At 44.8% G+C, this 25,621-nt stretch overlaps 1 protein-coding gene across 4 annotated transcripts in view; it reads right to left on the bottom strand.

The window, feature by feature from the left end:
* TTC31 (tetratricopeptide repeat domain 31) overlaps positions 1–25,621 on the bottom strand; it is a 163,149-nt gene extending 137,528 nt beyond the window's left edge. For all 4 annotated transcript variants that reach the window (XM_033954937.1, XM_033954919.1, XM_033954926.1 and 1 more), the window contains exons 1-2: positions 25,469–25,621; positions 9,086–9,144 (exon numbers count right to left, since the gene is read on the bottom strand). In XM_033954937.1, coding sequence (XP_033810828.1) covers positions 9,086–9,144; positions 25,469–25,496 — 87 coding nt within the window. In that variant the 5' untranslated portion in view covers positions 25,497–25,621. The remainder of the gene's footprint in view (positions 1–9,085; positions 9,145–25,468) is intronic.

Here is a 25,621-nt window from a genome sequence, read left to right as displayed (position 1 = left end):
ATGTGTGACTGATGTATTCTGTTAGCTTGATTTTTCTATGTAGCATTCTATAGTAATTTGACTTCAGTTTTCTCGATATTGGAGGAGATATTTGTGAGGGGGAGGAGAAGGGAGATGGGGGTTTTGTTGATTCTTGTTCTGTATTATTTGTGATTTTTAAAATGACAATTGTCCAGAATATTTGTTTTTTGTTTTTTTTTAAGTATGTTTTATTAAATTTTTCAATAAGAAAAGAACCAAGCACTCAAGTGCACATGGTGTACAACAAATGTCATGAATACCAAAATTCTGCTCAAATTCACCAACACAATCTTGAGCCCTCCCCCCCATCCCACCCACTCCCACCCCCCTCCCATAACCCAAACAAACAAATCATAACAAAGGTCCACTCTAGTACAGTCCAAATCCTATAGTCAAACATTTAACAAATGACTTCGAGCTCTAGATGTTAAAGTATCCCAGAAGGGAGCCCAACAATGACAGAACAATCTGCCCTGTGCAGAGTCCAGACTAGTAAAACAAAGGCGCTCCATGGAGGCGTGCTGTATCATCAATGTCCGCCAGCGAGAAAGCGTCGGAGATTCAGACGAAATCCAATTAAGTAGAATAGTCTTCTTCCCCAATAGTACAGAGCGGGCAAGAAAGCTTCTAAACCCCTTAGGAGCTGACAGAGGCACAGAGTCAAGGGTAAACAGCATCTGTTGATCTAAGGAAAAGTTGTAATTCCACATGTTTTGAATATGCACACACAGCTGTTGCCAAAAAGCTTGAATCCGAGGACACATCCAGAACTGATGTCCCAAAGTGGACGGAGAATGAGAACATTTAAGGCAACCATCAGACAGGCACATCTTCGCACGATATTGGTATGAAGTAGATCTATACAAACGATGTAAAAATTTATAATTCATTTCAAACAGAGTGACACTGTGCGAAACTCGAGCCGTTCGAAAGACCCCCCTGCGGATCATAGTAGCTGTTATCTCACAGGAAAGGTCATGTGACCATTTTAAAGCATAAGAGTCATAGGAAGGCTCGCCCAGACATTCCTGTAGATGACGATGATGAAATCGCAAAGGAATCGGTACCTGAGCAGATAAGCTCAGCGCTTCAGATAGAAGTTCCATACAACGGTCCGCTATAGAGTCCCGTGGCAAGGATGCAATGTAAGAGGAAAGTTGAAGGTAAGAGAACCAATCAGTAGGCCTCCAGCCATGGTCCCGCTGAAGTTCTTCAAATGATTTCAAGGCACCAGTGGAATGCACCAATTGAAAAATATATTGATTAGTAGGCAATGTCCACACTTGAGAAGAAACTGGGTCCATACCCGCTGTAAAGTCACCATTACCCCGCAATGGTAAGTAAGGAGTAACCTGAGAGGTAAGCTTGAGCTGATTACAAAGTACTTTCCAAAGACGCCGCAGAGGCATTAGAAATAAGTCTCGTGCTGATGAGGTCTTCCTTGGCAGGTGGGAAGTGTGTAGCAGGTAACTGAAATGATATGGAGCACAGAGCAACAATTCCTGTGTGGAAGCCGAAAAATGTGTAGTCCCCCGGTACCAATCGTTCAAATGTCTCATCTGGCACGCCCAGGATAATAAACGAAGACTCCGAAGACCAAATCCTCCGCGATCCCTAGGGCGCGCCAGATGAGCCAAAGACATACGAGCCCTCCTCCCACCCCACAGGAACTTTTGCAAACATTTCCCCAGAATGTTATCATGACGTGCAGAGAATAATACAGGTATCATTTGAAACACATAGAGCCACTGGGGCACAATGATCATATTATACAACGCTATTCTACCCATTAAAGAAAGCGGGTAACTCCTCCAATTCTCCAATTTTTGAGTTGTGGAAAGAACTAGAGGGTCCACATTGAGAGCATAAAGTTGGGAAGGATCAGGGGAGACAACCACACCCAAATAAGTAAGATGACCCGGTGCCCATGATAGAAGAAAAGGTCCCCTCCACTGTGTCTGCAATTCCGGGGTCAAGGGCAAGACTGAAGACTTTGATTTGTTCAGTACCAAGCCCGAGTACATACTAAACTCATCCAGCAACTCTAAAGCTCTAGTGAGAGAAAGTTCAGGAGATCCCAAGGTTAACAAGAGATCATCAGCATAAGCTAAAACTCTCAGTTGGGAGTCACCCTCGGGTAGGCCCTGGATAATGTCATCTCGCATTATAGTGCGCAGGAGAGGGTCTAAGTAGAGTAAGAAAAGGAGAGGTGAAAGAGGGCTACCCTGCCGCGTCCCACGCGCTATCGAAAAAACAGGTGTATAAGTACCATTGACCGAAATGCAGGCCGTAGGATCGGTGTAAAGCAAGTGTATCATGTCCAGGAACCACCCATCAAAACCCATGTAGGTGAGCACTTGGAATAAATATCCCCAATTTACCTGATCGAAAGCCTTTGCTGCATCTAGCCCCACCAGTATGCCTGGAAGATCAGAATCCCTTGAGCGCTGTAGAGCAGTGAGTAGTCTACGAACATTTAGCACCGAGTGGCGGTGTTGAACAAAACCCACCTGTTCCTGTACTATCAAAGTGGGCAATAAGGTGGCCAATCTATTAGCCAATATTTTGTCTAATATTTTGATGTCCACATTAATTAGTGATATAGGTCTATAAGATTCAATGTCCGTATCAAGTTTGCCCGGTTTAGGTATTAGGGTGATGAATGCCTGGTTAGCCCCCCGCGGGAAGGACCCTCCCTCCAGAGCTGCCGTATAATATGCCTCCAATGGACCACAGAGGGAAGGGAAAAGAAGTTTATAGAACTCAGGAGTAAATCCATCGGGGCCTGGTGACGTACCTCCCTTAAGCTGCTTAACCGCCCCCTGAAGTTCTTTACCCTGTATAGGACGATTTAAGTAGTTACGATCCAGTGAGGTCAAGCGGGGTACCCCCGCATCCATTAAATAATCCTCCGCATTCGGTCCCCCCTGCCCTTCCCTGGAGGCATAAAACTCCGTATAATGTTTGAGAAAACCAGCGGATATAGCAGGAGTGGTTGTGAGCTCCTCCCCCGATCGCAGCAAAATACGGGAAATATGGCGATTAGGACGGTGAGGTTTAGTCAAGTTAGCCAAAAGCCGTCCCGCTCTATTCCCAAACCTATAGAATTTAAACTTCCAATAGTGAAAGTAATGTTGTGTGCGTTCATGTAATAATGCGTTCAATGCGTTCTGCGCCGCTACCATGGCCTCCTGAGATTGAGGGGAAGGATGCGAAAGGTGAGCTCGCTTCAGACGTTTGCATTCACTCTCTAAATGAAGAAGGCCCCTGGAAAGGCGGGCTCTATGGGCACTGACATAGGAAATGATATCCCCCCGCAATACAGATTTGGCTGCCTCCCAAAAGAGCACGGGCGTATTCCTATGCTGTGCATTGAAAACCTCATAGTCATTCCATTTCTGTGTAAGATATTTTTGAAAATTCAAATTTTTAAATAGGTAGGAAGGAAATTTCCATGCCCCTCCAGGCATAGTATCCGTACCACTTAAGATGTCTATCCAGATAGGACAGTGATCAGACACAGAAATAGGACCCACTTCGGATGCTCCTATCATAGGCAAATAAGCAGTGGATGTCAGTATGTAGTCTATACGGGAGAATGTGTGATGCGCTCGGGACTGATGGGTGTAATCCCGTTCCGTGGTATGAAGTACACGCCACGGGTCTATAAGATCTAAAGTGTCGCATAAGTATGGAATACCTTTCGTGGGGCCATGATGTTGTGAGGAGCCCGGTCCCGTTCTGTCCATACTAGGGTCCAGGACTTGGTTAAAATCTCCCAACACTATCAAAGGATTAGTAGGATCTCGGACTCCCAATCCCGTGATAGAAGTGAAAAAGGAGTGCTCATATTGATTGGGGGCATACAGCATTAACAGATTGATAACCTTCCCTGACATAATAACCTTACACATTAAAATCCTTCCCAAGGTATCCCGGTAAAGTTGTTCCACCCTGCCCGGAAATCCCCTGCGCACCAAGAGCACCACCCCTGCCTTCTTATTAGAGGAAGAAGAGCAAAAAATCTGCCCCACCCATCCTCTAAGGAGTTTAGCGTGTTCAGCAGCAGAAAGTCTTGTCTCCTGCAAACAGGCTAAATCTGCCCTATGATGCTGCAGACGCTGAAGAATCTTACTTCTCTTAACAGGGGAGGTTATACCGCATACATTCCAGGATAATAGTCGAATAGTTTGGGAAGTCATGGAATAGGAAAGGTACAGACAAGCGCCCAGTTCCACTTACAGAGTCTCCCCGGCTCCCAGCCAAACCAGGGAGAATAGAAAACAAGTCTGTCCGGTGATGTCACCAAGGAAAGCACAGTATTTGGGATTATCAGAAACTGTATCAGAATGGACAATGCAAACAAAAGTGTTATGATCAAGTGCACAAAACTCAAACCCCTCTCCCACCTACCCCTACCCAAACCCAACCCCCCCCCTAACCCCCCCTTCCAATCTGTCCCTACCATCCCCCCACTTACTCCAAGATAAGGCTACCCTCAAACCCTCCCGGGCTTAAGATAGCAAATCACGTGTGTGAGGCTATCCGATCCCCACCATCCTCCTCAGAAAGTGAAATACACTGCACCTACAACATTTAAACAACCAGCAGTAATTTGTGAAACCCCCCAATACCAGCATTGTAATAAAGACAGAATGTTATGCTCATGGAGTTCCTGCCGTGGACTCAGCACGATTAATGAACTCCCCTGCTAAGTCTGCAGAGTCAAACACGTGCCATTTCCCATTTTGGTGTATTTTCAGCACTGCAGGATAAAGAAACATAAAACGCCTCTTTTGTTCCACCAGCTTAGCGCATAGGGGGTGAAAGACTTTGCGCCGGTCAGTCAGCGCAGCAGAGTAATCCTGACCAATGCGCACCGGTAAAGTTTCATAAGTCAGAGGTTCTCGTCGGGCACGGTAGGCTCTCAGCAGTTCCACTTTATGACGATAATTGTGTAATTTTCCAATGATAACTCTGGGTCTCTGGTCCGAACCCCCCTTAGGACCCACTCTATGTACCCTCTCAAAGCGGACTGGGCCCAGTGAGGATGGCATGGGGAGCTCACTAGCCAGCCACGACTCCACCACAGATAATAACGCTGTATCAGAGATGGTTTCAGGGAGTCCGATAAAGCGCAGGTTCCCACGGCGAGAACGGTTCTCTAAATCCTCAAGCTTGTCTTGACAAGAGTGTAGCTGCTTGGTGAGGGAGGCCACTGTGGATTCCATTGCCGTGGCCCCATCTTCCACCGCCGAGACCCTCGTTTCCAATTCAGTCACCCTCGTCGAGTTGTCTTCCAGCAGAGACTCCAGTTTGGTCAATTGGCTGGAAATAAGCTCCATCCTCGGCCCCAGCGCCTGTAAAACCACGTTGTGGAGCTCTGTGAGCATCTCCGGGGTAAATGCTGCTGTCGCCGCTGTCGCCGCCACCGCCTCAGCACGAGGCGCGGCCGCCATTTTATCCTCCCCGGGTCGCGTCTTTTCTCGCTCTTTTTTCCCCGATTTCGTCGCCATCCGTGCCCCCGGAGAACTTAAATACTTGTCCATACGATACTGACCCGTTGCTGGCTAAAGGGGGGAGCAAAATCGCTAATGCGAGGTGCGGTTGTTATGCCGGATGAGGGGCAGGGATCCGGAGCCGATCGAACTCACAGCCGACCAGCTCACAGCATCACGTGATTTTCAGAATATTTGTTTTTATACTTTAATAAAATAAGTTCAATATAAAATCATAACTATTTGAGACTTGTGCGGATGGGACCGAGATTACAAGGATGGGGATAAATTTTTTCCCCGCATCATTCTCTAACCGGGACCCTCCTCCCAAACTTTAAAAAAAAAAAAAAAAATCAGGAAGAATGCCCACTCCCTCCTGCCTTGGCCACCTGGATCCCCGCCACCTCCCAAAAAAAATACACCCATGAGGATCAGCAAGAAGGATGCCCACTCACTCCTGCCTCAGCCACCCAAACCTCCCTCCCCCAACCCCATTTCTAACTACGGTAGTTCAAGCAAATCACCCTATTCCCTCCAGGACCCATCATTCTTCAGTCAGCCACTAGATGTCCATTAGACAAAGGCTATCCGGGGGATTGTATGTGTTCCCTGAAAAGCATCCCCAGCTCCAGTAGCAATCCATACAAAAAGCAGCAACTAGGTCAGGAAATGGAAACTGGGTCTTCAGAGGGCCAATGCAGAATGATGCCACAGGCAGAAATGCATGATTAATGAGCAGTCTGTGCTCCTTACAGGTCACACAATGCAGAAAAGGTTTCAGTATCGAAGTCCATTTGCTTAGTCAATATCAATGCAGTATATTAAAATGTATGGTAAGGAAGCAATTAAACAAACCGCAGCAATTCAGAGAAGTTTTTTAAACAGTGAGCAGATGTCTACCTGGCAAACACTATGCAAGAAACACTGTGTATCACCAGACCTGAGGCAATGTAGGAGAGGAGTAGCAGCCTAATGGTTAGTGCAGTGGGCCAAGATCCTGAGAACTGGGTTTGATTCCCACTGCAGCTCCTTGTGACCTAAGGCAAGCCCTAGGTACAATAAAACAGCTTAGATTCTTAGTCTACTAGGGACAAAAAAAGTACCTGCATAAAATGTATACAGAGCTGGATATGTCTAGTAGCACTATAGAAATGCTAAGAAGTACCGTATTTTCACACATATAACGCGCGCGTTATACACGATTTTATAAACCATGCATAACCATGCGTGTTGTACAAATTTTTTTTTACATATTTCCCCCCCTCCCGACGTCCGATTCATCACCCCGAAGGACCGCTCACATCCCCACCCCGAAGGACCGCTCGCACCCCCACAACCTCCTCCCCTCCCCCTCCCGCATGGAGAAGCTGCCTACCGTTGTTTCCGGATGCCAGTGAGCCCAGCTGCTTCCTCTGCCGGCGGTCCTGCCCCTTCTCTGAGCCCTGCGCTGCGCTGCTTCCTCTGCCGGCGGTCCTGCCCCTTCTCTGAGCCCTGCGTGCGCTGCTTCCTCTTCCGGCGGTTCCGCCCTTTCTCTGATGTCAGAGAAAGGGCAGGACTGCCGGAAGAGGAAGCAGCGCAGCGCAGGGCTCAGAGAAGGGGCAGGACCGCCGGCAGAGGAAGCAGCGCAGCGCAGGGCTCAGAGAAGGGGCAGGACCGCCGGCAGAGGAAGCAGCTGGGCTCACTGGCATCCGGAAACAACAGTAGGCAGCTTCTCCATGCGGGAGGGGGAGGGGGGGAGGCTGTGGGGGTACAAGCGGTCCTTCGGGTGGGGGTACGAGCGGTCCTTTGGGGTGGGGGTGCGAGCGGTCCTTCGGGGTGGGGGTGCGAGCGGTCCTTCGGAAAGGAGAGTCAGGGCAGCGTGTGCGTGCTATAGTAAAATTATTTTACATAAATTTCTGTTCCCCGCGCACTATACCCGTGTGCGCGTTTTACACGGGTGCGCGGTATATGGGTGAAAATACGGTAGTAGGAGAAGGGTAAGAAGAGCATCCAACCCACACTCCCTCTCCCCATATAGTTCCCTCCATCAGCCCCAACATCCCTGGTAAAATAACTATCCTGATCAGACCGAACTGCTCTCTCCCATACCACATGACCCCAAACTTACAAAACTTCCTTGGTGTTTAGCGGTAACCGCCCCCCCCCCCTCACACACACATAGGCATACCTTCAAGAGCAATATCCACTCGCTCCTGCCTCTTGGAAAATGGTGGTATCTGACCCCCACATGGTACAACCTGGAATGAACTAAGTGTGATCAGTCTGCCAAATAAAGGAAAAACTTCTAATGGGGCAGCCCGATCCTGCTCAATGTGTTCCAGGATGAGTTGTGTGAGGTCAGGCACCACTGTTTTCCAAAATGATGGTGCAGAGGCAGAAACAATTCATATTGCTTCTGCCTCATGGAGGTATGTCCTAAAGGAAAGGAGAGCCTGGGGGGGGGGGGTGCTACTAAACATAAGGGATTTTTTTGGCAGTGGGGGTCAGATCAGGGTTAAGAACATAAGAATTGCAGCTGCTGGGTCAGACCAGTGGTCCATAGTGCCCAGCAGTCCGCTCACGCAGCACCCTTTAGGTCAAAGACCAGTGCCCTATTTGAGTCTAGCCTTACCTGTGCACGTTCTGGTTCAGCAGGAACTTGTCTAACCTTGTCTTGAATCCCTAGAGGTAGCTTTCCCCTATGTCAGCCTCTGGAAGAGCTTTCCAGATTTCTACTACTCTCTGGGTGAAGAAGAACTTCCTTACGTTTGAACGGAATCTATCCCCTTTTAACTTTAGAGAGTGCCCTTTCGTTGCTAGACTATTTGAGGGCAGATACAATCCCAATAACTTTTTTGTTTTTAAAATGCCCATGAGCCATCACCTCTCACAAACTGACAAAAAAAGACAGATATTTTGGCAATAAGCTGTAGATTGCTACATGTTTCTGTAAGGTGGCAGTAACTTGCATGCTCACTGCTTATTACATCTCCACAGTATAATGGAACCTACTTTGCAGTAGAATCTGCAAGCTAAGCCATCAGCACGCAGCTCTACCATATGGCTTTCTGTATGAGTCTCCCAGTAAGATATTCAGTGGCCCCAGGACAGGCTTGTAAAAACTTTGAACCTGCATAAAAATGTATGCTAATAGTTTTAGTATACTCTCCATATGAGAATGGAAGGAAGCCTATGGGCTCCTTTTACAAAGGTACGCTAGCGTTTTTAGCGCACGCACCGGATTAGCGCGCGCTACTTGAAAAACTACCACCTGCTCAAGAGGAGGTGGTAGCGGCATTTTAGAACACACTATTCCGCGCATTAAGGCCCTAACGCACCTTTATAAAAGGAGCCCTATGGCTGGCCATATTGCAGAGTTCGACAGCTAAAAGCAAGCACGTGCTTAGGGTGGGAATAAAGCCAGAAAAGCCCCCAAAAACCAAGAGTAGAAATACAAAAAAAAAAAAAATCCTACCTTTTCCATGAAGATTTGGCTTTAAAGTCTAATCCCCATTCTGCTTCCCTCACGATCCTAGGCATTAAATTTGTATCTGTATTCTATGAGAGACCAATATCCAGACACCTACCTCCTTCTTATCTTCAGGATCATATCTCCAAGGTGTAAGCTGCCCCAGAGAGGTACTTCCTGCAAGAAAACAGCAGAAATGAAGGGGTCAGCGATCTCTATTATGATTTTACCTGAATTACTTTGCCTGAAGGAATGTGGGTCTTACTCATTATTTTAGGATAAGTTTCTTTTATTTTTTTTTTATAATTCTTTATTCATTTTTAAAAACTTACATCAAGTGTACTATTAATAAAACATTTAAGATTAAATACATCACTTGAATTTTCTTAATATATTCAGATACATAAGATTATTCCCTTCCCACCCACCCATTCCATTCATATTTAAACAAAAATATATAAATATAAATACTCTTATTTTTATGTTCAAACCTTCCGTATAATTTAGACAACCTCCCTCCCCCTCTCCCCCCTTTTATCAATATACTTCCAATATAAAACGTGTTACATTTCTGTTTCTGCTGTAAGAAAGTGATAATGTACCTCGCCCTCCTGGACATGTATCAAAACTGCAATGCTTAGATAAGTTGTGTATTTACTATAGGCTCATAAGGACCAGATGGCCAATGGTATGCTTTGTATTAGGACCAATCATAAGTTGCAAAACTGTCAATAGTTAACCTATAGAAACCCCCTTGTAGCATCCAATATGTATATGAGAATGGTACAAAAGAACTTGCTTTTCCTCATTTGGACACTTCTGAGGCAGAACTTTTATTGCCCAGGAGTCATGCTTATGCGGAATAAAGATACTTTCGTACTTTCTTCAAGTCTCTGGTTTTTGTGGCTGCCCAAGTGACCTTTCAGAAGTACTGAGCAGCAAGAAAAAACAAATCCCTGGGATTAGAGAAACAAAAGTGAAAGTCCAACATTGGCAGGAGGCAGTCCCACACCAGTCTTTAGCTGCTTCATGAGTATCTATTCTTTTCAGCTTAACAGAAGTTGAAAAATGTTATATAAAAGGGATCAACAAAGGGTTACCATATTTTTGACCTGAAAAAGAAAGGACATATGATCCTGCCCCCCAGAAGCTAATTTGGTAGGGCCGGTTACAAAGAATCCGGTGGCTCTTTCTCTCTTACTTCTTCAGTGCTGCAATTCTATTTTCTTCGGACTACCAGCAGCTCAGCGACATGAGTCTGCTGCCATCGGCCTGTCCCAGAAGCCGCCTCTCTGCAGTGACTTCCTTTTCCCGTGGAGGCGGAACCTGCAGATAGGCGGCTTCTGGAATAAACCAACAGCAGCAGGCTTAAGTCGCTGAGCTGCTGGCAGCCCGATGAAAACAGAATTGCAGCAACGAGGAAGTAAGAGGGGAAAAACCACCAGATTCTTTGTAACTACCCTGCCAAACCTGGACAGACTCCACAATTTTAAAACCCCATCCAGACACCCAGACAGTCCTCTAAAAAGGATGTGTTCGGGTTTTCCCAGACATATGGTAACCCTAGATCAGTGGTCTCAAACTCAAACCCTTTGCAGGGCCACATTTTGGATTTGTAGGTATTTGGGAGGACCTCAGAAAAAATAGTTAATGTCTTATTAAAGAAATTACAATTTTGCATGAGGTAAAAAACTCTTTATAGTTTATAAATCTTTCCTTTTGGCTAAGTCTTAATAATAATATTGTAATTTATAGCTAAAGAAACATATGATCAAGTAATTATTTTATTTTACTTTTGTGATTATGATAAACATACCGAGGGCCTCAAAATATTACCTGGCAGGCCACAAGTGGACCCTGGGCTGTGAGTTTGAGACCACTGCCCTAGACCAACAATATCTGTGTCTGTCTATGGGCAAAAACACCACTGAAAAAAATTCAAAGAATGGGATAAAGTTGACATAGATATAGGCAAGTTAATACTGCTACTGGTACCATTTATTATTTCTATAGCGCTACCAGCTGCACGCAGCAATGTACATTAAGCACGCAAAGGACAATTCCTGTTCAAAAGAGCACATAGGACACAGGGGGGGGGCTCAATATATAGTACTTATGAAGGGACATACAACATAGTAACATAACATAGTAGATGACAACAGATAAAGACCCAAATGGTCCATCCAGTCTGCCCAACCCAACCCACTCTTTAAATTACTAATTTAATTTAAATTTTCCTTCTTAGCTATTGTTGGGCCGAAGGAAAATTTAAATTCAATCAGTAATTTAAAGAGAGGGTAGGGTTGGGCAGACTGGATGGACCATTCAGGTCTTTATTTTATTTATTTATTCAATTTGTGCAACGCACATACCTATACAAGCTCTTGGCGACATTACAGAGTAAGAGGTTAGAAGAGGGTAGGGATGACAATGGAGGGCAGGAAGATACAGGAGTCATATTTTCTCAGGTTGAAGATTAGTCTGACAGCAGTATTTTAGAAGAGTTGCATTTTGTGAATCAGAGTGGTGTTGATTCCCATGTAGATGGAGTTGTAGTAGTCAAGTTGTGGAAGTATCATCAGTTGTACAACTAAGGCAAAGTGGTGTTGGTGAAAGTATGGAAAAATTATGTTCTTACTTGTTAATTTTCTTTCCCTTAGAGGCAGCAGATGAATCCAGAAACCAATGGGATAGCTCACATCTACCAGCAGGCGGAGATAGAGAAACTGATTAACAGGTGGTCCTATTGGCTGGCACTCCTCCTGTCTCATCAGTATAGCTCCTTGCCCAAGCACACGTAACCAGCAATAGGCATAGCATGTAAAAAAACTTCTTTCCCATAACAAATCTCAAAATGCAATAATACAGAAAACAACCTGCCATAATAACAAACTGCGAAAGTTGCAAAAGAAAAAACCGAGAGACAATATCCAGAAAGGGTGGGGCTCTGGATTCATCTGCTGCGTCTAAGGGAAAGAAAATTAACAGGTAAGAACATAATTTTTCCTTCCCTAGCAACAGCAGCAGATGAATCCAGAGACCAATGGGATGTAGCAAAGCAATCCTCAATCTGGGTGGGAAGCAAACGCCGTCTCCGCAACAACCGAAGCACAAAACGCCCCTACCGCATGCGCCCCCACATCCAAGCAGAAATGGGGAGAGAAAGCACGCTCGGAAGACCAATTAGCCGCGAGACAAATCTCCTCCAAAGAAAAAAAAAACCTCTGGGCTGAGCCCAAGAAGTAGCCATCGCTCCAGCGGAATGGTCATGAAGTTCTTTCGCCAACCACTTCCCTACCAGCAAGCAAGCATAAAGAATGTCCTCCTGGACACATTGAGCGATGGAGGCTTTGGACGCCACCAAACGTTTGAGGCGTCCCTTGAAGAATGCAAAAAGGAGATATAAACAACTAAAAGTCGTAAGAAACCGAGCTCACAGAGAACGCTACGTACATATCAAAAAATGCAGTGAATAAAAGCACTGCTCCCAATTTCCCTTCCCAGGAAGAAGGAAGGAAAAGCGAGCATGACATAAAAGAAAGGATGACACCCCCCTAGAAAGAAATAATGGTACCATCCGAACTGATACCCCATATTTCGGAAATCAGAAATAGGAATCCCCGTTGAACAAGGCCTGCAACATAGAAAACTGCAGAGCTGAAGCCATGGCCACAAGAAACCCCATGTTCAACGGCACAGCCCTTTAGAGTCCCAAAAGACAAGGATGAAATGAAGCCTTCGGTATACTGAGAAGAAGTACGTGAAGATTGTACTCAAAACCGGGCTTTCTAAGAGGCGCATGAATATACCGCACTCTGTTTAGGACCTGAACTACATGAAGCTGAGAAGTAAGTGAAGAGCAATATACCTAGCCCTTGTAACAAGCTAAGAATGGCACTAGAAGCTGAAGGGAATTGAACGCTAAGCCCTCGGCAATACACCTGTGCCAAAAAGGAACTCTGGAGTGGTTCAAACGTTAAGAAGCACCCAAGAAAGGAAAAACCTCCAAAAGGAAGCAGAAGCCACAGGAGAAGACGTCCGTAGCACCTGGATAAGAGAAGAAACAACCTGCTTCGCATAATCCTTACACGTCAGCCAAGATTTTTCAAAAAAACTAGGTCGTAATACTAAAGTAGTACAAATATCCATGTTGAACGGACCCTAGGCGAGCAAAGCCGGAGATACCAGGAAACTTCTTAGTCCGGCTGTTGAAAGACTCATCAAATCCGCAAAGTAAGGATGGCGCCGCCAATCCAGAGATTTTACAAATACTGTGCCCGGAAAGCGAGCTCGAGGTGGCAAATCCAAGCCATCGGAAAACACTGAAAAAGAGAAGGCAGAAGCAAGAAAGGAGCCATGCAGCTACCCCCTCTAACTCCCACTCCCTGGGCCCGCCGAAGAAGCTAGGAAGCTTAGAATTGAGAGACGAGGCCATGAGGTCTAGGTCAAGCAGATCTCACTTCCATAAAAAGAGCTAGAACGCTTGAACCACAAATCTCAATATCCAGGATGCAGAAGATTACACTATTACTAACATGCACACTTTCCAGAGCGTACACAGCGCTGTACACTGTAACATACAAGAAATGGGCCATGCTCAGATTCCGCGGAGAGAAAGTCTATCCAAACTCTTATCCTGATCCATAAAAGGATCTGCCAACAGAAGACGAAGATGAGAGACCACCCATTGAAGCAGAACAACTTCACCTGCCAATGAGTACAACACTTACTGCCCAAGCAGTAGAGAAATACCCCCATCCTAATACTGACCAAAAGGACCCTCAGCGGCAATCCGGAAGAATGATCTGAAGCTCCAGAAAGGTAGCCTGACCCTGCTCAAGAGCAGAAGAATGAACAAGTACTGAGTCGCCTCTGAAGACCAGACTCCAGGAGCTGAGGATGGAAGCCACGGAGCCCCCCAACCCGACAGCCCGGGATGGTCGGTGGTCATGAGATAGTCCAGCAAAGACCAAGGCATGCCTTGAAAAGAGAAATCGCGCGGAGCCACCAAATCATACAGAGTGATGCAGGAGGAGCATACCAAATAATTGGTGCCCTGAGATACCAGGAACCACCGGAACAAAAGCGACTGCTGTAGCGTAAGAAGGGGAAAGCAAGCCGAAGTCCCCAGTGGAGTCAGCAATATGGATCCCAGAAACTGTACAGAATCCCATACTCTTGGTCATGATAAGCGAAGAAGAATACCAATCTGAGACCGAGACCCCACGCCCAAGTCTCCGGAAAGAAACACATGTCTCTCCTATATGAATAAAAACATCACCCCGATATACCTATAAATAGTACAGGAGAAAAGAGTGCTGTGCAAATTCAAAGATGCACGTGTAAAGAACTGAGGAAAAGATATCACCCTTTTCATATCAGTCAAATGGCCCGTCTGGAAGTCGTCCGAATCAAGCAGGCAGTCAAGAAGAAATTAGATGAATCGCCTGATAGCGCCAAAATGGTACCACCGCCCACATCACCTAAAACGTTCATGAAGCCTTGGGTAGGCAAAATGGCATGTGCCAAAACCGAAAGCGCCGCTCCAAGAGAGGCAGGCAAACCAAGTGCCGATTCGGAGTCCATAGAGAAAATGTAAATATACTCCCAGGTTGTCTGCAGAAATGTGTAACCCCGAGAAACTAATTCAGCAGAATGGGATCCAGCCTGCCCAATGCCCCCTATCTCGGGCACCATGCGGTAAGTGGAACAACGTCCCTTAGTTCCCGAAGAACTACAAGAACCGTCCTGAGGACCAGTAACACTGAAAAGGGAAACACAAAACATAGAGACTCCAAGAACGAACTGGAAAACCTGAGGAGAACGCAAAGATGCAAGCATCCAGAAAAACCTTCACAGCCCTCTGACCTGACATTATAGTGTCTTCTCCCTCATGAGAAAGCCTGAAGAGTCATTGGAAGAAGTCAAGATCCCCTCAGAATGAAGTGCAGAAGGTCAGGGAATGGCAGAATAAGACTGTAGGATCTGCAAGAAGATTCTCCTAGGAAAAATCAAGGTTCACAATGTAAAGAGGAATATACTGGAACCATGAAAACAGTACTAACCCCATGCAACATGAGCGAAATACGTATGTCCTTTAAAGTGAATACGTACTAGACTCAATCAAGATGCTGCATCTACCGCCCCGTGGAAAACAACAGCATCCTTACAGGTATCAGACAAAGCTCACATCGTTAATGAGAGCTTCAGGGATGAGGCTAACAGCCACATAGTGCGTGATCCTCCATGGGTTTGATAGAATAGGTAACTGGCTCCTGGTTAAAAGGAGCTGTACAGCCTTTTCTGTCTGGTTGGGGGGCCCGTCTAGCATGTGCCATGAGAAAATGGTGACAGGAGAAACCAGCGTGATAAGCATGGAAATCTGAAGTCCAGGCCCCCTCAGAAATAGAGAAAGAGAGTCCTGGCCGCAGGAATATGCGCAGTGTCATTATGCCCATAGAGACAGCCCGAACTTGGAAACTGCTTGTACTACCTTTAGGCATAAATATCCTGTGCCACTACTAGACACATGCAGCTCAGCAGCGGACCAAACAAGGACAGTTACCAATAGACAAAGGCTCAATCTGCAGGGACCCCAAGAGAGACAATGAGATACCTGTGTGAAATACAGGGCACTATCTTACTGCTGATCTCACTGTGCCGTGAGTTGCCGTATGTCGCCCCAGTCTGGAGACAAACCGAGACTGCAGTTGTACAACTAAGGCAAAGTGGTGTTGGTGAAAGTATGGTCTGATTAGTCTTAGTTGTCACAAGGTATAGAGGGATTTGTTTCAGAGGCTGGAGATTTGTGGTTCCATGGTTCCAGGATGTAACCTAGGATTTTGGAGGATTCTTCTACAGGCAGGGTCTTGCCCGATCGAAGAGTAACCTAGGATTTTGGAGGATTCTTCTACAGGGAGGGTCTTGCCCGATCGAAGAGTAATGCTTATTGGTGCTTATTTATCTGCCGTCATCTACTATGTTAAGAACATAAGAACATAAGCATTGTCCCTGCCGGGTCAGACCAGGAGTCCATCGTGCCCGGCAGTCCGCTCCCGCGGCGAACCCCAGGTCCATAAGTGCTCCTAACCTAAAACGTTCATACCCTATTCATTTAATATCCTGTAAAGTAACCCTCTATCTGTACCCTGCAATCCCCTTCTCTTCCAGGAAGTCATCCAGTCCCTTTTTGAACCCCAGTATTGTACTCTGTCCTATCACCTCTCCTGGAAGCGCATTCCATGTGTCCATCACCCTCTGAGTGAAGAAGAACTTCCTTGCATTCGTTTTAAATCTGTCTCTTCTCAGTTTTTCTGAATGACCTCTTGTTTTTGTTGTCTCCGCTAGTCTGAAGAATCTGTCCCTCTCCACCTTCTCTATGCCTTTCATGATTTTATAAGTCTCTATCATGTCCCCTCTAAGTCTCCGCTTTTCCAGGGTAAAGAGCCCCAGCTTGTCCAACCTTTCAGCATATGAAAGATTCTCCACGCCCTTTATCATCCTTGTTGCTCTCCTCTGGACCCTCTTGAGTATCGTCATATCCTTCTTAAGGTACGGCGACCAGTATTGGACGCAGTATTCCAGATGTGGGCGCATCATTGCTCGATACAGTGGCAGGATAACTTCCTTCGTTCATAAGAACCATATATTGAGCCCCCCTGTGTCCTATATGTCTGTCATAACTTAGATTGTAAGCTCTTTCGAGCAGGGATTGTCGCTTGTGTGTTTAATGTACAATGCTGTGTGCAGCTGGTAGAGCTATAAAAATAATAAATAGTAGTAGTATTAACTTGCCTATATCTTTTTACTGGTTTTTCCCACATGTCAAGTTTATCCCATTCTTTGATGAAGAGGTGGAGAGGGAATGAGAAACAGATATAGTGAATTAAAAGTTGGAAGCATTAGGACCTAAACACAGCTTCAAAAAAGTAGGCTTTGAGCTTGGGATTTGAATAACACCAGAGATGGAGCCTGGCGTACTGATTCAGGCAGGTTGTCCCAGGTGCACAGCGCAGCAATGCAGAAGGGGCAGAGTCAGGAGGCAGCAGAGGAGAAGAATACGGACAAACAGAGATTTACCCGAAGAACGAAGTTCCTAGGGCAGGGTATAGGGAGAGATAAGAGATGAAAGATATTGAGGGGTACACTTGTAGGTCAGTAAGAAGAGTCTGAACTACTTGCGGAAGCGGACACGGATAAGCAACTTGAGGAGAGGGGTAGCATGAGCAAAACAACCCTTGCAGAATACAAGGCGTGCAGCAGAAGTTCAAAATGGGCCCTAACAGATCGAGGGTTCTACAGAAATAAGCCACCTCACCCCAAAAAATATTCCAGTGCATTTCTAGGTTTCTGTTCTCTCAACCCTTCCCCTTTAAAACACCTGAAGAACACACTGAATGTATGACAGAAATACACATACAGGTCTGCCTCCAGGGGGTTAAGGGTGCAGCTCCCTCATGAATACCGTAAGCCTGAAAATAACTTTCACCCTCCATATTTGAGGGCATTTGGGGCACAGCCCTCATGAATACCATAAATATGCAAATAACTTTTCCTCTATATTCGCTGGTCAGGGCCTTTTCTCTCGGCACCCCTGGATGATGTCACTCAGGGATGGAGTCAGCATTATCCTGGTCCGACAACACTCAGCTATTCCTCAGAGAATAAATTTGCAACAAGCTGACCCGGGGAAACTTCAGCCTCTCAGACGATAAAAGAAAGCTACTACTACTATTCATTCAGTCATGTTCGACCCTTGGATACTCTGTAGGCCAGCCTTCACCATGCTTCCTTGTTTTCTACAGCTTCTTTCAATTGCTTGATGTTCATTCCTGGGTCATTTTTTTATGGTATCCAGCCAAAGGCCTTTGGTTACTCCTACTTCCTTTTACCACTGATCATTCCAAATAGCACCTCCATTTCTAGTGAATTCATCCTCAACACATGTTCAAAATAGGTCAGTTTCTGTCTGGTAATCTTGCCTTCCAGGGACAACTCTGGGGAACATTTTTGTTGGTGATCGCAGCTGTCTTTGCCTTTGAAGATGATACCATAACCTGCAATACAGTAGACACTCCGGATGATGTTAACAAGATGAAGGAACACCTAGCAAAGCTTGAAGAACAAACTGAAATTTAATGCTAAGAAATGCAAAGTCATGCATTTGGGCTGCAAAAACCCAAAGGAATGGTACAGTTTAGGGGGTAAAGACGTTATGTACACAACAGAAGAGCAAGAATTGGGTGTGATGATCTTAAGGTGACCAAACAGGTTGAAAAGATGACGGCGAAAGCTAGAAGGATGCTAGGGTGCACAGGAAGAGGTATGGCCAGCAGGAAAAAGGAGATATTGATGCCCCTGTATAAGACTGGTGAGATCTCATTTAGAATATTGTGTACAATTCTGGAGACCGCACTGTCAAAAAGATATAAAAAGGATGGAGTCAGTCCAGAGGAAGGCTACTAAAATGGTATGTGGTCTTCATCATAAGACATATGGGGACAGACTTAAAGATCTCAATCTGTATACTTTGGGGGAGAGGGGAGATATGATAAGAGACATTTAAATACCTATGTGGTGTAAATGCACACGAGTCGAGTCTCTTTCATTTGAAAGGAAGCTCTGGAATGTAAGCCAGCATTTTAAAGGCCTACATTTAAGGCACTGGTCTTGCACCTACGGAGGTGCATAGGTACACTCAAGGCCACTTCAGCGCAAACCATGCCCATAACAGCTTTAGGCATCCATAGGCATCTATGCACCTCCATGGGCGCAAGACAGGAACCTAAGAATGGCGTCTGCAATCAAAGCTCTCCGTTCCGATAGGGCCCCGGGTCCGGATGGATTTTTGGGTGATTTCTACCGTCTTCTTTCTCCCCATCTTTGTGGTATCTTGCTGGCCTATTTCAATGCTGCTATTGCGCAGGGCTCATTTCCGCGTTATGCTCATGAGGCCCTTATCTCTTTATTGCTGAAACCTGGTAAGGAAGCTGACTCTCCGGGTTCCTATCGTCCCATCTCCTTGATCAATGTGGACCTGAAGCTTCTTTCTCGCATGTTGGCCGACCGTCTCGCTCCTCATCTCCCTCAGATTATTCATGAGGATCAAGTCGGGTTTGTCCTGGGACATCAATCGGTTTGTAATGTCCATAAGGTTCTCTTCGCATTAGCTCACTGTCAATCTTACAATCTTCCGGCTTTATCAGTCTAGATGCTTCTAAAGCTTTTGATAGTGTTCATTGGTCTTTCTTATTTCACACCCTGGAACATATTGGGTTGGGTGGGTTTTTATCTCAATGCAATACGCTCTCTCTACTCTAATCCGAGGACCTCTCTCCTGGTTAATGAGACGCGCACAGATTCTTTCCCCATCCTCCGTGGTACCGGGCAGGGGTGCCCCCTTTCCCCATTGCTGTTTCTCCTTTCTTTAGAATCGTTGCTTTGTATTCTTACGGGATTTGCGGCGGTACGGGGCCTTCATGTAGCAGGGGTAGAGTTAAAGACCTTAGCCTTTGCGGATGACATGTTTTTGATTCTTACTAGGCCTGAAGATTCTTTACCGATGGCATTGGACCTCATTTCTGAATTTGGCTTTTACTCTGGTCTGTCTCTTAATCTGGATAAGTCCTCAGCAATGCCTTTTCCCCCTGAGCTACGTGCCTCATGGAGGGGCGTCTTTTCTCTTTTTTGAAATATTTGGGAGTTCTTATTCCTCGGGACTTATCTAGTTTGTATCGAGTGAATGTTGACCCGTTGTTCCAGGCCCTTCAGAATAAACTGCAGCTATGGGGAACCCTTCCATTTTCGCTCTTGGGTCAGGTGCATCTTTGTCCCATATTGGCTCTATATCTTTCAGGTCCTTCCTCTTTATTTGACTTTTCGAGATGAACGAAGACTGGAATGCTTGGTTCAGAGATTTCTTTGGTCAGGGAAGTGGCCTCGCCTGCCATACAAATGGGCGGCAGCTCCGTGGTACAAGGGTGGACTGAGTTTGCTGAACCTTCGCTATCTGACTATTGGATGTGGCATGTGCCACATTAATGATTTTTTCAGGGGTACGTCCACGTTCACCAACACTTCTTTGGAACTTTCCTGTTTTCGAACTACCCACTTTAGTGCATATCTTCATTCTCTTCCTTCTCCTTTGCCTGAGCCTCTCTCTACGAAGGTGCTCCACCGTTCTTTGTGGAAGGTTTGGCGCTGGGTCTGTAAATTCCACACTCTTTCTGCTTCTATAACTCCTTTTCTGCCTATTCGCTTTAATAGCTCCTTCTTACCCGGGATAGAAGGGCAGAGTTTTGCTCGGTGGAAAACAAGGGGCATTCATTATGTGTTTCAAATGGTTGATGAAAATGGCACCATTAAGTCTTTTGCACAGCTGCGAGACGAATTTGATCTCCCACCCACTGATTATTTTGCTTATATGCATCTTCATCATTATATTTCTTCTTTACCCTCTCATTCTTTACAGGCCTCTTGCTAGAAGCTGTTGTCTATGGCTTTCACCATTGGTTCCCAACTTCCAGTTCCCCTTGAATTTCATCATCGCCATTTGAAGGATGAGTCCCCCTTGTTTGATCATTCTAAATTGCGAGATGCTTGGGCTCGTGATCTTGCAGTGGAATTGCCTGATGATGTGCTTTTACAGGCTGTCCGTAGGTTACCTGCTTTTCGAAAATACACCACCTTTTGGGAGCAACACTATAAGTTGGTCTTCCGTTTGTACATTTCTCCTAAGAGGGCTTATCTATCTGGCCTTCGTGAGACTGCTGCTTGTCTTCGCTGCCAGGCTCCAGCCACAGGCTTGGAACATATGTTCTGGACTTGCCCTAAGGTTCAAGATGTTTGGACTGCCATCTTTGTTTTTGTGGAGCGCATTTGGACCATTACAATTCAACGCTCCCCTTTGTTCTTATTTGGAGCTGTTCCTCATTATTACCCTCATACAAGGGGGGAAGCTGCCTTCCTTAAGTGGACTGTTCTCGTTGCTCTGAAATGTATCTTTTTGAAATGGCTAGAGGAGGACACTCCAGATTACTCCCTTTGGCGCTGTCGGATGATTACTTTATTGATATGGGAGAGGAGAGATGTGTTGGAATTTTCCTCTCTCCCAGGTCGCATCTTTCAACGCACTTGGGAACCATTTTGGACTAACATGACTCCTTTGGCTCGCAGCCGTTTGCTTAACTGTTGAATACCTGTCTTTTTTGTCCCCCTATGTTGCACTTGGTATGCCTGTTTCCTTTTGTGTTTTCTCTTCGCAATTGTTGTACTTGGAAGGAGGACCCTGGGGGGGATTGGGGGGATCTGTTTGGGGGTGGGGTGGGGTTGTTTGTAGGGGAAGTCTTGTGTGGGGACTTTGTTCTGTAATCTAAAATGTTGAGCCTGTCTGTACCCAGTTTTGTTTCTTTGTTTGGTGCTTTGTTGTGCTCAATAAAATATATTTGAACACATAAAATAAAAAACATAATACACAAAATATTGGTCATTTATCCTAATAAATATTTTCGTTCTCCTGTTCAAGTTACCCAGCTTTTGGCTCTATTTGAATGTTGAAAAAATTTTAAGCTTCAAATGTTATAGGCTTGCCTAAATAACTCAGTATTAAGTTACCTCTTAAATCGAATGGTATGCTGTTCCATAATTAGGGTCAAGTACCTTAAAAATTAAACTGAAGAGCAATACACTTCCAATCTAATCAATTTCAAAAACGGCACTTCTAAAAGATTGATGTTAGAGAATCTCAATTCTCTTGAAGGCCAGTAGAATTTTAAACATAGTTCTTTGTTGAGTCAGCAGCCAATGCCAGTTCTTTAATACTGGTGTAATATGATGAAAGTGTGAAAAGCTAAATAATACTCTTGCATCCTGGGCAATCAGTAAAGCTTTAAATAAATTTTTAGCCAACCCAAATTAAAAAGGTCTTACAATCTTCTGATTAATCTTAGCTTTAAAAACACCAATTTGATTACATTCATAGACAAAGCAGAATCAAAAATAACTCCTAGGTTACAAATACGAGGGTAAATTAAAAAATAAAGGCAAAATGCATTTAACAGCTTTAATAGAAGTAATTGTGAGCAATTGAACATATCGCTGTGCCACAGAGTCCCCATGCAAGATGATGTATCATTCAACTAGCTTCTGCATTCCCGCAGAGAAGTTTTTCAGTTGCTCCCGATGCCAGGTGAGCACTGCTTCCTTTACTTCATCATGCTCTGTCTTTTGCTCTCCGATTTGCAGTGATGCACCCATGTCTCATCGCCAGTGACAGATCTCTCCAGAATACTCAGATCTTCTTCATACTGTCTCAGGAACTGAGTCGCAACCTCCATACGCTGTTACTTCTGCAGATCAGTAAGCTGTTTGGGAACCCATCATGTGCAGACTTTCCTGTATCCCAAGTCATCATGCATTATGGCAAATGCAGATCCACAGCTGATATCCAAATTTGCAGCCAACTGAGACACTGTTATCCGTCAATCTTCTCTAATCAAAGCATCCGCCCTGTCAGTGTGCTCTTGTGTGTGCGATGTTGAAGGGCAACCAGAACGAACTGCATCGGTTAAAGCTGTTCTTCCCATTTTAAAACCATTTTACCACTCATAAACCTTTGGTTGATTCATGGTGCTATGACCATACTGAGTCAACATCTGATGGTGAATTTCCAAAGGTTTCATTCCCTCCACCCACAGAAAGCACACTACTGCGCATTGTTCTTTGATGGTGCAATCTTGAAATGGAGCATCCATGTTTCTGACCTCGTGGATCCCAAGTGCTGCACTGTGCATGGATGAACTATCCAAAAGGCAATGTACGAGTACATACTGTATGTTGCATTTTGCTAGCTTTGTTCTGATTATCGTATAATTTAACAATTGCCTTTAATTTTTGATTCACCCTCGTATTATTAACAACCTAAATAGTTAATAGATGTGCTTGCTTCATTAAAAATTACAAATAAAAATTGATATAGACAAATCATTATGGTATAAATGAGTAGGGATATCTACCAAAAAAAACTGGACAAAAAATATAGTTAAAACTCAAATACTCTAAGTTTAAAATGATTACCTCACAGCCACTGACTGATCACAGGCAAAAACCGAACTTTCTAAGAGAATCATTCACTGAGGGCTCCTTTTACTAAGGTGCGCTAGTATTTTTAGCGCATGCTACATTGCCCTGCACGCTAACCCCGCGCCAAAAACTAGCACCAGCTCAATGGAGGCATTAGCGTCTAGCGCACGCTAAAACCGCTAGCGCAGCTTAATAAAAGGAGCCCTGAGTCTCTAAAATAAATTGTATATCAACAATATACAGTTGAAATTTCAAATTAAGGCAATTAAGAAACCTACAGAGTGGTAAGAGAAAACTGTTAAATAACGTAGCCGATAAGGAAGACTCTTGCAGTACTCAAATTCTTTATAACACAGAATTTTCTCCCTATCAGAAAAGATTTTGGTAATCACTGATTCAGTTATACCAGGGGTCTCAAAGTCCCTCCTTGAGGGCCACAATCCAGTCAGGTTTTCAGGATTTCCCCAATGAATATGCATGAGATCTATGTGCATGCACTGCTTTCAATGCATATTCATCAGGGAAATCCTGCAAACCCAACTGGATTGCGGCCCTCAAGGAGGGACTTCCTTGGAGTTATACCTATGATTTCACTGATTTAATTAGAATATCCTGATCAATAGTATCAAAGGCTACAGAAATACCTAAATTCACCAGGAAATATTTATCTTTGTCGAAGCCTTCCCTATCTACAATCAAACTCAGCATTTCAGTATCGTGTAATGATCTAAATTCCAAATAGATTTGTGCCCAGAATATGATGTTAGCCCAAAAATTCTATTAACTGTTCATAAACCAATTTTTTTCATAACTTTTGAAAGAAATTGTAAAGTCGAAATAAGCCTATAATTTGGTAACTAGGTTAATGTTCAAGGATTGCCCCTTAAGAAAAGGCTTGACTATCGCCTTCTTCAAAAAGTCAGAAAATTGGCTTTCCTGAAATGACAAATTAATGATATCCGCAAAGAAGTCGTCAGTCAAATCTTTTAATAAAGCTTTAACATAAGATGGATGACACAAAGTGAATTAATATGTATTGACCTTAGAAAACATATTTTTGATTTGGTCATGATTAATAGGTTTGAAAGTACTCCATAGATCTTCATTAAAGAATAAGACTATTTCAATGGGTGCATCTTTAAAGTGGCTTAAAGTCATACTGTGATGGCGTACTACTCAGGAACAGTACTGTATCTCCAGATAAACTTTGTTTTGCACTGTCAGTACAGGAAAAACCACTAATAATGTATGCTAGGTATGATTTCAGTGTCTCAATTGTACTCTTAATACTTGTATTGTGTCAGGGAGCCTTCTTTTGAAACTCTTGAGGTGTGACATGTTCAGTCAGCATATCAAGGTACACTTAGAACAGGGATCTCAAAGTCCCTCCTTGAGGGCCGCAATTCAGTCGGGTTTTTAGGATTTCCCCAATGAATATGCATTGAAAGCAGTGCATGCACATAGATCTCATGCATATTCATTGGGGAAATCCTGAAAACCCGACTGGATTGCAGCCCTCAAGGAGGGACTTTGAGACCCCTGACTTAGAAGATGTTCAGATCAGACTGATGACACCTAATACAATTGGAAACATAAAAAAATGTGGCAACAGTAGTCCTATTAAACGCTTTCTGCAACTTTTCCTAAAGCTGTGCAAATGCCCTCTTAATATACTACTTTCTAGATAGTCTGCTGCTTAGCCTAGTGCATACAATAACTTTTTAGTATCTTGGCATAGATCCAGAGAAAGTAACTTGCTTATGTGCAGGATTACTCCCTTTAATTCAAAGCATATAATTCCCTATATCCAGTGGTCTGTGATATCAAAAGCAAAAAATATAAATAGTCCCCAGTCTCAGTAAGCAATACTAAAGAGTACACAAGGATGCCGAGTACAGAGAGCCACAAATCTGAACAACGAGTAGAACGGACACCTATACAGAATAACAACAATCCTCATTTGAACAAGGTATCTTTCTGCAGCATTAATGTGAATGCTCCTTCCAGCAATGTTTTGCTTCCCTTCCTCCTAGATGAGCTAAACTTCTCTTGCTCTAAATACTGGAAGCACTGCTCTTTAGACATGAAATAGGTATCCCATGCTCAGTGCCTGCGAAACAAACAGGGAGCCACAGCACGCTACTCTATAAACAAAGCATGATTTGGGAGCCAAAGTGAGCCGAGGGTGGCACAATGTGTGGATGAAGAGGGGAAAGTGTCCATTGCTTTCAGAGATACCAAAAGGCACGCATCTCACTGCCCAGACCGCGGACCACTCCTCCCCCCCCCCCCCCCCCCCCCCCCCCCCCGTGTCTACCTCTTTCGGCCACTTTCCACTCTCCAGCATGTTTCCCCCCTCTCCTCCCCATCCGCGGTCCTGTCTCTCTCCTTCGTTCTTAAAATCCACGCCCTCACATCCTACCTTCAAACTTATCTTTCAGGTCGCCCATGATTGCCCCTCAATTTCCCCTCTCTGGCGACCCGCCACCTCTGACGCAGCCTCTTTCCTTCGGCCGCCTCCACCCCTTCTGCGAGTGACTTCCTATTTCCGGTAGGAGGGGGGTCGGCCGAAGGA

This window comes from Geotrypetes seraphini, chromosome 1 (assembly GCF_902459505.1).
Source record: "Geotrypetes seraphini chromosome 1, aGeoSer1.1, whole genome shotgun sequence".
NCBI lineage: Eukaryota > Metazoa > Chordata > Amphibia > Gymnophiona > Dermophiidae > Geotrypetes > Geotrypetes seraphini.
The sequence above is the reverse complement of the archived record's forward strand: the minus strand, read 5'-3'. Positions and strand labels throughout refer to the sequence as shown.